The following is a 15,479-nucleotide window of genomic DNA, read 5'->3' as shown; positions in this document are numbered from 1 at the left end:
AAAGCAATAAATAGCTTTGATGCGATTCCTACCAAGTCGCCCAGAGCATTTTTTACAGAACTTGGACAAGTCATCTTAAAATTTACATGGAACCATAAAAGACCCAAAAGTGCCAAAGCAACACTGAAGAAAATGAACAAAGCTGAAGGCAAAACCCCCTCGGACTCCAGACAATACTACAAAGCAGCAGGCATCAAAATGACGTGATCTCGGCACAGAAACAGAACGAAGACCCGAAACAAACGCAGGCACCTGTGCTCTGCGAAGCTTGGATAAAGGAGTCGAGAACGGATAATGGGAGACAGCCTCCTCAGCAAGTGCAAAGCGACAGAGCACACACCCTCACACCACATTCAGAAATAGACCCAAACAAACTCAGAATAAATGAAATGCTTAAAGACTTAAATATGAAACATGACACTGTAAAACTCCTACAAGAGCACAGGCAGGACCTTCTGTGACATAAATCGTAGCACGGTTTTCTTAGGTCAGTCCCGAGGCAACAGAAATAAAGGCAAAAATAAACAAATGGGACCCAATCAAACTTATAAGCTTTTGCACAGCAAAGGAAACCAGAAACAAAACGAAAATAATCTGTGGAATGAGAGAAAATATCTGCAAATGATGCGGCCAACAAAGGCTTAATTTCCAAAATATACAAACAGCTCAGACCAAATGACCAAAGGACAATCAGAAAACGAGCTGAAGACTCAGACATTTCTCCAGAGAAATACAGGCCAACCAGCACACAGAAAGACGCGCATCGTCGCTAATTATCAGAGAAATGCAAGTCAAAACAACAGTGAGGGGCTGTCTCACGCTGGTCAAAATGGCTGAAGTCTGCAGATAATAAATGCTGGAGGTGTGGAGAAAACGGAGCCCTCCTACACTGTTGGTGGGAATGGAAACCAGTGCAGCCACTGTGGAGAACAGTACAGAGGTTTCTCAAAAAACTAAAACTAGATCTACCACATGACCCAGCAAGCCCACTCCTGGGCACATACCCAGAGAAAAGCATAATTCAGAAAGACACAGGCATCCCAGAGCTCAGTGCAGCACCGTTTACAATAGTCAAGACATGGAAACAGCCTGAATGTCCATCAAAAGATGACTGGATATAGAAGCTGCCGTGTACATAGACAGAATGGAATATTACTCACCCATAAAAAAGAGTAAGTCAGAAAGAGAAAGACAAACGCCACATATCACTTATATGTGGAATATAAAACACTACACACACGAACACACCTGTGCACAGAGACAGACTCACGAACATAAAGATCAAACTTGCGGTTCCAGGCGGGTGGCGGTGGGGGATGGACAGGGAGTTTGGGTGAGCAGGTACAAACTCATGCATAGGATGGATAAACAACAAGGTCCTACTGGACAGCGCAGGGAATTGTACTCAATATCCTGTGACAACCCATAATGGAAAAGAGTGTGAGAGAGTGTGCAGACATACCGCCAAATCACTTTGCTGTACAGCAAAAATAAACACATCGTAAATCAACTGTCAGTTCAGTTCAGTCGCTCAGTTGGGTCCGACTCTTTGCAACCCCATGGGCAACCACTACACTCCAAAAAACTTTTGTGAGTGAAAAAAAAAAAAAAAGAGCTCTTTTGACCCTATTTCCCTTTCCAGCTACCATCCTATCTTTTTCCTCCCCTTAACAGTAAAATTCTTTGCAATTACAATCGACACTCACTCATTGTAATTTGTATTTCCCTCTTAACATCCCTCGTATCACAACCACTGGTGACCTTCCAGTTGCTGCGTCAACTGCTGCTCATTGGAACCTCGCTCTCCTGTTACTTCAAGCACGATACAGCTGACCGGCCCGTCCTGCCTGAAACACTTTCCTCACGTGGGGCTCTGACACCACTCTCTTCGCGTCTATTCAAGCACTTTCTGCAGCTCTAGAAGCGCCAAACCTCATCAACCCTCCACAGCTTACTGAGGGCAACTCAGCCCAGGCGGCCCCAGACAAGCTGAACACTGAAGATCTGAGCACAGTGGATGCAAACAATCAAACATACAAAAAGCCAAGAGTTCACAGGGAGACACAGAAAAACCTTGTCACTTCGGAGGTTGCTTGGACACCAACTCATAGTAGGTTAGTTAGTAAACAAAGGGAAAGAATCAAGCGCTGATCCTGCCTTTCCAATTCAGACTCATTTCAGGGCAAAGTCAATGAGAGCAAGTTTTTCTTAGAAGAATCATGGGCGACAAATGCAGGCAAGATGATAGAAATGGGCAATCAGTCCTTAATGAAATAGCACACAGTGATCAACAGCTACTAAGATAACTCGGGTGAAAGGCTGAGAGAGAACTTTATATTGGGGGGAAATCAGGCTGACAAAAGCTGAACCCACTGACCAATCTTAAAAACACTGAAAGTGGACAGACGTTAAATGCCACCTCAGGATGCGACAGAAATACGTACCACCACTCACGATGCAGTCTTCCAAAAGAAAAAAAATCTTGAGTCTGACTCTAAATAAGCTCCAGATCTACTTACCAGTTTATGTGACATACAGAGCATAGAGGGGCCATGTTCAACCACACCGAGAGGGCACCGCGCTGGGTTCACAACGTGGGAAAGGCCGCAGGACAACCGGCTTCTTCAACAAGGTGTCTGGGTACCTGTGTGGGGAGGGGGGAGGGGGCTGTGGATTGAAACACGCTCCCAAGAGGCACCAACAGAGCTGTGAGCTGCGGGCTTCGTGCGATGCGGGGAGAACGACGTGGGGACGTCTCATGACCGCCAGCAGGCGTTGTTATTTGTGCTGCATGACGACAGCGGCGCGGTCATGCCGAGGCGATACAGCTGTTACACGCCCGAGAATCACAGGTATGATTTCTAGGGTTTGCTTCAAAATACCCCTGAAACATCAAAACCCAAGCAGTGGAGGACAGACAAAAAGAGACAGCAGCACGCGGCAATCAATGACGTTGGCGATGGACGTGTAGGAGTGAATTCCTGTCTTCTCTGCTTTGCTGTGTCTGCCATGTCCTTCTCCAGGGCATCTTTGCAACCCAGGGATCAAGCGCGCGTCTCCTGCATGGGGGGGGGGGGGGGGGGCTGCGGCCGGGGGGCGGATTCTTTACCGCGGAGGCACCAGGGAAGCCCAGCGAGGAGCGGGTGATGCCAGTGTGTGCCTGGTAGTCGCTCGGCCGTGGCCGACTCCTTGCGACCCCAGGGACGGCAGCTCGCCAGGCTCTGCTGCCCGTGGGATTCTCCAGGCAAGAATAGCAAAGCGGGTGGCCACTGCCTTCTCCAGGTGTAACTAATAAATATTAAACAACAACAACAACAACAACAACAAAGGCCAGTTCATCAGCTCTGGGAAGGCCCTTTCACCCATGGACGAAGTATCTGCTAAGTGCCTATCGCCCGCTCAGGACAGCGCTGACCGAGGCAGAGCCCTCCTCACGGCAGGCTCCAGGCCAGCGGACGAACCCCGGGCGTCCGGCCTCACACATCCTGAGCAGGAAAGGGGAACGCGGAGCCACGCGGCGCTCCTGCTCCCGCCCCGCCCTGCCCTGCCCTGCCGAGCCCTCCCCGGGCACCTTCACCCTCGCCCCGTGAACGGCCCCGCGCGGGAGGTGGCGCTCTTCTGTCTCACATGCGGGCGCAAGTCTGTGCCCAGACGTGGGTAATTACGAACCAGGGCATCGCGCAGCTCACCCGCCGGCGCGGGGCGGGGCTGAGCCGCGAACCCAAGCAGCCAGCTCAGGGCTCCCCAGCCACGCCCGCAGTCCCAAGGCACCCGGGCTGGGCTTCCCCGAGACGAGCTAGGAGCTCCCAGAGGGATCCGGAGCGGCCTGGCGGGCAAGGGCAAACAAATATCCTTGAGCAGCGGACCAGAAGCACCGTTCCCCGCTCATCGCCAGAAAGGACGGAGCTGGAAGGGGCCGCCGTCCAGGCAAAGGTCACAACCTGGCCCCTCAGGGGTTTACAGGCGGTGAGCAGCTGGTGAGTGAACTCAGGCCGGGAGTTAGGGAGTCGGGAAGTCCGGGCCCTTCCGGGAGGAGGCGAGCGTTCCCGCCCGTGCTTTCCTTAAGCCGTGTGCAGAACTGGGCTTTCTTGAGGAGCTGAGGATCATACGGCACAAGGTCTTACTCGTGGAAATGCTTTTCTTAGGCTCTGTGTTAACGACTGTAATTGTAACGAATCTTGCCAGGGACCTGTTTCTCAAGACTTGTGCCCCTGATGACACAGCAAGTCTGCCTCGCCCGGAGACGTTGCCCAGAAGCCGTTCTCCCTGGCTGGTCTCGCCGGTTCTCTCAGGATGTCTGCCTTGGGGGAGGGTCTGGGGGAGCCTTAGGACCCCGAGGTATTCTTTTCCTCTATTCTCAGCCTTCAGCTGAGAAGTACCCAATGCCCTGACTGAAACAGTGGGGGCGGGTACTCTATCTGCCCCCTTCCGGTGTCCGTGTCTGAAGCTTCACCTTGCTTTCACTCCCGATGGACACCTGCCCAAGGCTGTCACAGATGAGACGGCCTCTGGTCCCAGAGGTGAGTCTTCTCTGGAGACCACGGACTCGGCGCCGCTGCTTGCTGTAAGCTGTCGTGGGGCAGCGTGCCGGGCAGAGTTGGGTGCCCCTGGGCGGGAGGCCCTTGTTCTCTGACAGCACAGAGCCTGCCCCAGGCCGTGCTGCAGATGCCCCAGCACCCCGCGACGATGTAAAGGCCCGGGGCGGCCCCCTGCAAAAGCATCTCCTCTGGAAGGCCGCCTGGGCCTGGGGCCGAGCGCGCTGCCCCCATCCCCGCCCCTCCCCTCACCTGCTCCTCGGCCTCCTGAATGCTCAGCCCCCAGGCCCAGCCCTCGTCTGGACACCCTGGGGCCTCCTGACTCAGGGCTCCAAAGAGCCAGAGCCCCCCGTGCACCTGCCACCTCTGAACAGTGCCAACCGCTGCCCTGAACGGACTCCGACGTTCCCATCAGGTCACGGGGCCCCCTTTGCTCCTCAGTTCAATTCAGTCATTCAGTCGTGTCCAACTCTTTGCGACCCCATGGACTGCAGCACGCCAGGCCTCCCTGTCCATCACCAACTCCTGGAGCTTGGCTCAAATTCATGTCCATTGAGTTGATGATGCCATCCAACCATCTCATCCTCTGTTGTCCCCTTCTCCTGCCCTCAATCTTTCCCAGCATCAGGGTCTTTTCAAATGAGTCAGCTCTTTGCATCAGGTGGCCAAAGTATTGGAGCTTCAGCTTCAGCATCAGTCCTTCCAGTGAATATTCAGGACTGATTTCCTTTAGGATGGACTGGTTGGATCTCCTTGCAGTCCAAGGGACTCTCGAGAGTCCTCTCCAACACCACAGTTCAAAAGCATCAATTCTTCGGCGCTCAGCTTTCTTTATAGTCCAACTCTCACATCCATACATGACTCCTGGAAAAACCATAGCTTTGACTACACAGACCTTTGTTAGTAAAGTAACATCTCTGCTTTTCAATATGCTGTCTAGGTTAGTCATAACTTTTCTTCCAAGGAGTGTCTTTTAATTTCATGGCTGCAGTCGCCATCTACAGTGATTTTGGAGCCCAAAATAAAGTCTCTCACTGTTTCCACTGTTTCTCCATCTATTTGCCATGAAGCAATGGGATCGGATGCCATGATCTTAGTTCTCTGAATGTTGAGATTTAAGCCAACTTTTTCACTCTCCTCTTTCACTTTCATCAAGAGACTCTTCAGTTCTTCTCTGCTCCTAGTGAAATCGAATCTGGGATTGAAATAGCTGACCAATGATCTCTGCTTAAAACATAACAAAATTCAAAATGTCCTAGTCGAGGCTAGCGTGGTGATGCCAGCCATCACGGGGCCCCACAGATGGAAAATGCGTTTACGCCCTGGAGTCCCCGAGACCTGCCCCGGAGAGGAGAAAGGGCCCCTGCCCTCTCTCCTCAGCTGCGGACTGGACTCTCTATGGTCCCTGCACCTCCACGCTGGTCTGCCTCTCTTCCCAGACCCCATGCACCTCATGAGGTTCTCTAAGAAGCCAGCCGCGGTCCTTGGCATAGAAAGGAGGGCCTGGCCTAAGCCTGGGGACATTTCTCAGATTTTTAAAAATCTACACAAGTTAAAGAGTATAGTCTCTTTCCTAGCAGTTCCACCAGAGCAGCCTCGGACAAGGCTCTCAACTCTCTCCACCCATTCTGGGGACCGCCTCCTGACCCCAGGCTTAGCAGGCGCTTAAATGGTAGCTGCTCTCTTTCAGCCACTCAATAGCCGTGGTGCCAGGAACAACCCTGGCCAAAGAATGAAATACGAGGCAGAGCAGCAGGCCTTGGAATCAGCTCTGCACCCCCTGATCAATCCTGAGCACACTTCTACAGCCCATCAAGCTCAGCCACTGAGGGCAGAATCACAGAGAACACAGCACTCATAGTCACCTTGGTCCTGAAAGAGAAGCCGCCTCCCACGTGGAGCACTGAGACAGCCAGCCAAGTCACGGGCCTCAGAAAAGGTTTCATCTGAGAAGAAACTCACAGTCAGGATACATACTTAGGATATTCATTAACAGAAACAAATAAGCTGGATGTTCAATACCCTAAAGCAATTTTCCTAACAGCTTTCTATTTCCAAACCCAACTTTTAATGGTCTGAAGAAACGAGGCTGCAGGCCACAAGAAGGAAAACTAAGACATTAAACAGAAACCATTTCAAATGAAATTACATTTACGTTTATTCAACAAAAGATACATAGGTGGCTGTCAAATAATTTAAAGAGCCTGCATTTCACACACAAAACCGTGGTTTCATATGGCTGAAGGATGTGTCTTTTTTCCCTTAAAAGAAGAGAAAATATGTATTGACCAATTCAAGGTACACCATGAGATAATCAGTTATTCATAAGAGAAAGTCAATGCAGTAAAAATAAGTTTAATTAATGAAGTTTTTGCAACAAGTTTATAATTTAACTGTCAGCTGATTTTACTGGTTTCTCCAACTGGGCAGAGTCCACAGCCTTGAGAGGAGAGTGGGCAGAGGAAAATCATGGGCCGAACCGCAGAGCGTCCTGTGTGTGAGCCTTACGGACCTCGTCTGCCTCCTTCTCCCGGCCCCACCTGCCCCTACCACCACTTCTCAAAGCAGATGTGCTCTCTGGGGACACGGCTGCTCTCCAGCTCCTTGGAGAAGAAGTCTGTCATGGGAGGTGGACCACAAATGTAGAACAAGGTCTCTTTCGAAATGTGATCTCTTATCTCCTTCTGCGTTATTCTTCCTTCTGCCGAAAACACAGAATAAACACCAAGTTGAGCCAGATGTGTTTGTACTGAAAGGAGGAAGCACTGACCACAACTTGGCAACAGAGTTTATTTTCAATAACTGGGCCCAGAGGTTGCGCCCCGAGTCATCCACCCATTGGCTCCCGCAGGTGTCCAGGCCGGACCCCAGCCGAGAGCGTGTCTCCAGGCTTCCTGAAGCCACAGCGAGCGACGCGGGCAGCCGGTCACCACGCGCTCTCCAGACAGGGCCGGGCAGCGTGCTGGTCTTTGGGACAGATTCAAAACTGCCTTCAGCAAAGTAACTAGACTGCTTTCTGAGAAATCCTTCCAGGAGGGGAAACCACGAGAAATTTAAATGACTATTAATGGCAAATGGAACTGATTCAGTCAAAGCCGGAGGATAAATTCTCTGTATGCATATTACAGCAATGACGCAAAGGTCCCCTTAAAAAATGCAGAAAATAAATTTTTAATATAGGCAGCAGGAGATCTGTATATAATAAGTGAACCCAACTAATCTCTCCTTATGTTTCCATGATGAATCATCTCTCAATCCCCCAGGTAGTGACATTCCCACCCAGCAAATCCCAACAATAAAGCATTTACCCTCAACCAACTGGTACATCCAGACGGTAACGGCATGGAGACAGTCAAAATACCTTTTAGGAGACTCACCCGTGATGTATGGTCTGAGGTCTGCAGTGATTTGTGTAGTCTGTTTTGTAACATGCAAACTGCAGGCAATCTTCTCAGGAAATTCATTTACTAGATCGAGGATATTTTTCTGGAATGTCAAATGTATTTGGTCACACAACAATTTTAAAAAATCAAAACAGATGTGCACCTCCCACCCCCCGCCCGGACGCCGAAGCTCCACTGCCAATTCTGCACACGTCCGCGCTCAGCTCTCCACTTAGAGAGGCATTGTTTGCAGCCGGGCAGGCCAGAGCAATCTGAGTGCGGGGGGTGGGGGGGAGGGTGCTATCTGCCTTTAATTGAAATCTGAATATGCTAACAAGCATATTACTAACTCTCCAGGAGTTTTTGCTTTTTTCTTCTCTCTCAGTCGTGGGCAATTAAGCAGCAGTTTCCTGACCACAGTTGTGTCTTTTAACTGTTTCTCTTCTGTTGTTCATCCTTGCAGCTGCAGGGCTACCCAGAGCGACAGCCTTCTCCTGTCAGATGGACTTAGTTCCTGCAGATGCAGCCGATGGGGATCTCACGTACTGAGCTGGGTCACACCTACTCCTTGGGCACCCACATCCACTTGTAGGCCTCTTGACCCTCTGGGGAGCCCCGGAGGCAGGCTGAATTTTCTGCTCACCCACCTCCAGACTCAAGCCCACCAGACCTGCCATCTTCTGTCACTGCACTGGGAGCTCCTTAGCACTAGCTTTTTAATAGTTCTGGGCAGGATAGGGTGTGTTGGTTAATTCTCACTTCAGGCCTCTGGTTTGAACTGTTGGAGAGAAGAGCGAATGGAGAGAAGAAAGGCCCGTGCGCAAGCCTGCTCACGCCCAGCTAAACGAGATGCACACTGCTCCCTACCTTGAAGAGGAGCTCGCTGGTGTCTTTCGCGCTGTAGAGCAGTCTGACTGTCCCCATCTCATACCCCCGTCCCGTGCTTGCCCGCCCTCTGAGGAGGTCAGCTGCGTGCCGCAGGATGGAAAGCAGGGGGTTAATCCCGACGCCTCCCGCGATCAACACGAGGTTTCTGGAGGCGTCCGCAGGCTGCGGGTCAAAGAAGAACTCCCCCCCGACTCTCACAGCCACCTCGGAGTCCAGGGTGCACTGCGGGGGACAGAGAAGAGCCTTCAGTCCTCTGTGGCAAAGGCCTTACATCAAATACTCACCCGTAGTAAGGCTGAGTGTCCGCCCCCGGCGCACCTATCAGTTTCTGGGCCCATCTTCACTCACTCACAGTGGCTGCAGGGCCGTGAACTGATTCCACTCGCCCGTCACCCAGGCTGTTGCGCGTCCGCCTTCGTGATGCAGGCGGCACAGCCACGCCGGATGGAGACAAGGAGGCCTACCTCAGGGACTCTGCCACGTGCTGACTTTCTGGGTGATGAACTAGCTGGCTTGTGCAGAGAGGCCCTGGGCCCAGGGGACAGCCTGGAAGCAGGAGGTGAGGACCACTCCCACCGCTGTAGGCAAAGGGGCTGCTCCCGGGTGAGGACATTTACACGAGGGTGACCGTCAGAGCTGCATGCGCTGGCTCTCCAGGGGGGGCACGCTGCCCCAAGGGGGGCATACTGGAGGGTGTAACCGTGATCTGAGGGGGCCCGAGATGCCGGATGTGAACTCAGGGGTGTCCCAAAGCTGCTCCTACTAAGCAGACGGCTAAACCTGCAGGAGTTCCGTGAGCCAGTCTCTGCGGGTAGTTTGATGCCAGCCATCCGGGGGGCATGTACACCACCGGAATCGGCAGATACAACAAATGAGGACTTTTTAAAGTCAGAGAGCCAGTCTGACAGCACACTGTGATCTGCAACGCACACAGGCTGCCCTGCATGATCTTTCTGAACGACCCACGGGACGTTCATGGAGGTGAAACCAGTTTGCAAGGATCCGAGACTAGACCCTAACTCATTTTATAAAAAAAACTGAAAGCAGTATTTGCATGGATCTACTGTCACCTGAATTTTCCAGAATGTTACAACCATGTAGACTGTGTGGTGTTGTGTCCAGAACTTTACCAAGCATGTTCACTGTTCTAGAAAACCAGACCCGAGAGTGCAGCACGCATGGGTGGTCCTGTCGCCAGGCGACTGCGGTGCTCCATCTGCATTTGCAGACGTGCAGGAGCAGAAGCCTGACCGACTGCCTCAGGCTACCTTCTAGTTTCCTGGGCTTCCCTGGTGGCTCAGCTGCTAAAGAATCCCCCTGCAATGCAGGACACCTGGGTTCAATCCGTGGGCTGGGAAGATCCCCTGGAGAAGGGAAAGGCTGCCCACTCCAGTGTTCTGGCCTGGAGAATCCCATGGAGTGTATAGTCCATGGGGTCGCAAAGACTCAGACATGACTGAGGGACTTTCACGTCACTCACCATTTCTGTGCTGAAGCACAGTCTGATTATGGATCACTTTCCTTTGCTTCTCCTTTGTATTATACTTTGTACTATAGACAGCATATTAAAAAGCAGAGACATTACTTTGCCAACAAAGGTCTGTCTAGTCAAGACTATGGTTTTTCCAGTGGTCATGTATGGATGTGAGAGTTGGACTGTGAAGAAAGCTGAGCACCAAAGAATTGATGCTTTTGAGCTGTGGTGTTGGAGAAGACTCTTGAGAGTCCCTTAGACTGCAAGGAGATCCAAGCAGTCCATCCTAAAGGAGGTCAGTCCTGGGTGTTCTTTGGAAGGACTGATGTTGAAGCTGAAACTCCAATACTTTGGCCACCTCGTGTGAAGAGTTGACTCACTGGAAAAGACCCTGATGCTGGGAGGGATTAGGGGCAAGAGGAGAAGGGCACGACAGAGGATGAGATGGCTGGATGGCATCACCGACTCGATGGAGGTGAGTTTGAGTGAACTCTGGGAGTTGGTGATGGACAGGGAGGCCTGGTGTGCTGTGATTCATGGGGTCGCAAAGAGACACGACTGAGCGACTGAACTGAACTATTTTAAATATATAGGAGATTTTTACATGAAGGATGGTAAGTGAGTTTTCATTTTTGACAGAAGAAATCAGCTGCAAGGGCACATTCCATTCAGTCCAGGCGCTCGGTCGTGTCCGACTCTTTGCGACCCCATGAATCGCAGCACGCCAGGCCTCCCTGTCCATCACCAACTCCCGGAGTTCACTCAGACTCAGGTCCATCGAGTCAGTGATGGCATAACTAAAACCTAGGAACTGCGACACCGGCTACCACGTACTTTTACAATGCTCCTTCCTTACAAGTCTCGAAAACAGAAATCTGCAGAGGCTCGACCTCAGGACGACAGGGGAGTTAATCCCTGTCTAACCCCCTCCCCTTCTGGCTTGCCTCTCTCTTTATATATATTTATATATATTTCTCTATCTGTAAGAATCGAGGAGTAAAAGAGGCTAAGAAACAGGAGAGAAGACACTTTACCCAATGGTCACCTGCAGCGTGCTTAGTGATGACAACAAGCAAAGCCTTTAGGTTATCGTTTTTAGAAACCGGAGTATTTTCAACCCTAAAGTTGGCAAGAAAACGTGCCCCAGGGAAAGAAAATACTCAAGCAGCCTGTTGTCTCTTTCATGACAAGATGATCTTTAGGAGATCTATCTCCTAATTTGCTGGCATCTGGAAAGAATCAAAAGCCATCTTTGTCTTTTGTTGATCAATGAAAACCGCCAGGGTAGCAGGAACATGGGACTCAAAAGCACTGTAGAGCATAAGACACAAGCACGTAACGGGACATTACCTCCAATTACACGGCCATGTATCTAATTTGGGTGTAGATTTTCTACTTGTGAAATAAACCACTTTTTCACAGCAACTGGAGCCCAGCACACAATAGCTGTCTAGAACCCTTTACGCTGCCAGGAGCCTGAGCCAGAGTAGATACGATAAAGGAAGACGTTTCCATGTCCCAGCAGAGCAGCCTGCTGCCACCCAGACACTCACGTGCCTCTATTGTCCACTCTAATAGCTTAATAAGACAAATCCTCAGGAGGAAAACAGCCACGTGAGAACGGTTCCAAGAAAAACCTGACTTCATAAAGGCTGCCTGCAACTCCCACTGGGCAGAGTGGAGCAGGCTTCCACAATCAGGATGTGCATTTAAGCAATGCCACGTGGAGATTTTCTACAGCCTCTTAGAATAAGTTCCTTCATTGAAACGTCAATGAGCCATGAAACCAAGCAGGGAGCTATGGACCAGGACCAGGTTCAGGTCACGTGGGTGGCTGGAGGCGGCGCATGGCACTACGGGCCAGGGTGGCTGAGCTGCTTCTAACAGAGCTCAGGGCACAGGGCACCCCTGCCGCTCCCGCCCCCAGGGTATGTGTTATCAGCTCAGGATACATTCTGGAGATAGCAACAGGGGAAAATCCACAGAGAATCTAAAAAGCAATGAGGTAGCCGAGGCCACACCAAATGAAGGACACAGGGAAAAAATGTGAGATACGCTTACAATGGAAACGCTAAGGCAAGCAGCTGGAGATGTGTCTAAACTGACACAATGTGCCGTGTAAAACCTAAGAATACATTTTTTATGCTGCTGTAGGTTTAGAAATCTTTTAGATTTTAAAATTATCTTCCAGTAACAGTTTCGCTTTTCTTTTTGTTACACAGTTCGATGAATTTTAACACAAACGTAGAGAAGTGCAGCTACCACCAACACCAAGACACCGAACAGTCCCGTTAGCCCCCAGACTCCACTCTGCTAGCCCTCTCTGCTCCCACCCTTCCCCGCTCGACCCCATCGAGCACTGGTCTGGTTTATTGCTGTATTTCTGTCTTCCAGACTGAAGCATGAAGGAGACTGGCTTCTTTCACGCAACACAGCGCCCCTGAGGGTCACCTACATTGCTGTATGCACCAACAGCTGATCTGTTTTTACTGCTGAATAACAAATACAGGCAGACCTGGGAAGTACTACGGACTTGGTTCCAGACCACTGCCATGAAGTACTGACATCAAGCGTGCTTGCTTGAGCATGTTCAGTCATGCTGGACTCTTTGTGACCCCATGGACTGTAGCCCGCCAGGCTCCCCTGTCCATGGAATTTTCCCAGCAAGAATACTGGAGTGGGTCACCATTCCCTTCTCCAGGGGATCTTCCTGACTCAGGGATCACACCTGCATCTCCTGCACCGGCAGCCAGGTTCTTTATCGCTGGGCCACGAGGAAGACCACAGCTACTGTTCGGTTTCCCAGTGAGTGTAAAAGTCATGCTTACACTATACTTTAGTCTTTTAAGTGTGCCACAGCATTATGTCTTAAAAAAAAGTACATAGGTTAATTTTAAAATACTTTACACTATTAATTCTAAGCTATAGCAATCAAAACAGTTTTGTACTGGCATAGACAGATAGATCAAAGGAAAAGGTCAGTAAGCCCAGAAATAAATCCACACTTATGGCCAATTAATCGATGACAAAGGAGGCAAAAATACACAGTGGAGAAAAGACAAACTCTTGACTAAAGTGGTGCTGGGAAAACTGGACAGCTGTATGTAAAAGAATGAAATAAGAACATTCTCTAACACCGTACAGAAAAATAAAACCTCAAAATGGATTAAATACCTAAATGTTAAGACCAGATACTATAAAACTAGAGGAGAATATAGGCTACTCTTTGACAGAAATCACAGCAATATTTTCTTGGATCTATCTCCTAGAGTAATGAAAATAAAAAACGAAAATAAAAAAATAGGACCTAATTAAACTTAAGAGCTTTCCTTTGCATAGCAAAGGAAAACATAAACAAAAAGACTACAGGAAAACATTTGCAAATGCTGCTACCAACAAGGGTTTAATTTTCAAAATATACAAACAGCTCATAAAGCTTAATATAAAAAAGGAAAAAAAAAAATTAAAACATGGGCAGAAGACCTAAACAGACATTTCTCCAAAGACATCCAGATGGCCTACAGGCCCAGGAAAAGACGCTCCATAGCATGGATTACTGGAGAAATGCAAATCAAAAAACTACAAGGAACCACCTCACCTCACTCCCGTCAGAATGACCATCTTCAAAAAGTCTACAAATAAATACTAAAGAATCAGTGGTGGGAAAATAAACTGATATAGCCACTATGGAGAAAAGCGTGGAAGGCCCTTAACACTAAGACTAGCGCTCCCATATGACCCTGCAACCCCAGTCCTGGGCACATCTAGAGAAAAACTCTGATTTGGGAAGATACAGGCGCCGATGTTCACAGCAGCAGTATTCACAGTCGCCAAGACACGGGAACAGCCGAGCTGTCCCTCCACAGATGGATGGATAAAGAAGAGGCGCTACACAAATGCAACCGAGTACTACTCAGCCTCAGGAAAGAACGGAAGATGCCGTGTGAAGCTTCAGGGATGGACTTGGAGAGCGCCATAGTAAGCGAGGTCAGTCAGAGAGAAAGACAAATATCATGTACCACATATGAAGTCCAAAAGAGGATACAAAAAATGTATTTACGAAACAGAAACAGACTCTCAGACATACAGAACAAACTTACGGTCACCAAAGGGGAAAGCAGGGGAGAGAGAAATCAGGAGTTTGGGATTAACATCCATGCGCTACTATGACTAAGACAGTAAACACCGAGGACCTACAACACGGCGCAGGGAACTATGTTCAATACCTTATAATAGCCTATAATGGAAAGGAGTCTGAGAAAGAACGCACACGCACTTATGAATAGCTGAGTCACCGCTGTACATCGGAAACCCATACAATGTTGTAGATTACATTAATAAAAATATTTCTTCATAGAAAACCTTATAAAACCTAAAAAAAAATGCTAACAACCATCTAACAGCGCAGGGTTGCCACAAACATTCAAATATCAGTTCAGTTCAGTTGCTCAGTCGTGTCCGACTCTTAGCGACCCCATGAACCGCAGCACGCCAGGCCTCCCTGCCCATCACCAACTCCCGGAGTCCACTCAAACCTGTGTCCATCAAGTCAGTGATGCCATCCAGCCGCCTCATCCTCTGGCGTCCCCAAGAACACAATCATCCGTAAAGTGTAGTAAAGTGGAACACAGCACGGCAAGGTCTGCCTGTGCGCCGTATGAATGCGTCGCAGCTCCTAACCCACTCACCTGCTGAGGGGCGTTCACATTGTTTCCAGGTTTCGAGGACCATGAATAGAACCGCTATAAGCACGCCCGTTCAGATTTCTGTATGAACAATTCTTTTGTTTCTCTAGAATGAATACCCAGGAGTCACACTGCTAGGTGTTACGGTCAAGTGTGTACTGGTTGCACATGAGACTGCAGAGACGCTTCCCGGGACGGCTGCAGACTCGCAGCCCTGCTGGCACTAGAAGCAACGCGAGAGTTCCAGCTGCTCCGCGCCACCGGCACCACCTGCTATGGTCGGCACTTTAGATCGCAGCCATTCTAATAGGCCTGCAGGCGCAGCCCACCAGGTGTGGCTCTAACCTGCACTTCCCTGATGATGGATGATGTGGACTGTCATTCCGCCGCTTATCTGTCATCCTTATATCCTCTTAGGAAAGTGTTTAATCCTCTGTCCATTTAAAAATTAGGTTTGTTTTCTTTTTGCTGCCTTTTGAGTTCTTTATTCATTTTGGATACAAGTCCTTTGTTG

The 15,479-nt window shown here is 49.7% G+C and overlaps 1 protein-coding gene across 5 annotated transcripts in view; it reads right to left on the bottom strand.

Annotated features, from left to right (window-relative positions):
- Positions 1-6,668: 6,668 nt before the first annotated feature.
- OXNAD1 (oxidoreductase NAD binding domain containing 1) overlaps positions 6,669-15,479 on the bottom strand; it is a 44,451-nt gene continuing 35,640 nt past the window's right edge. For all 5 annotated transcript variants that reach the window (XM_042238722.1, XM_042238713.1, XM_042238727.1 and 2 more), the window contains 3 exons: positions 8,786-9,028; positions 7,913-8,021; positions 6,669-7,236 (listed from right to left, as the gene is read on the bottom strand). In XM_042238722.1, the coding sequence (XP_042094656.1) occupies positions 7,082-7,236; positions 7,913-8,021; positions 8,786-9,028 (507 nt within the window). In that variant the 3' untranslated portion in view covers positions 6,669-7,081. The remainder of the gene's footprint in view (positions 7,237-7,912; positions 8,022-8,785; positions 9,029-15,479) is intronic.

This window comes from Ovis aries, chromosome 1 (assembly GCF_016772045.2).
Source record: "Ovis aries strain OAR_USU_Benz2616 breed Rambouillet chromosome 1, ARS-UI_Ramb_v3.0, whole genome shotgun sequence".
Lineage (NCBI taxonomy): Eukaryota > Metazoa > Chordata > Mammalia > Artiodactyla > Bovidae > Ovis > Ovis aries.
This window is presented reverse-complemented; position numbering and strand designations above follow the sequence as displayed.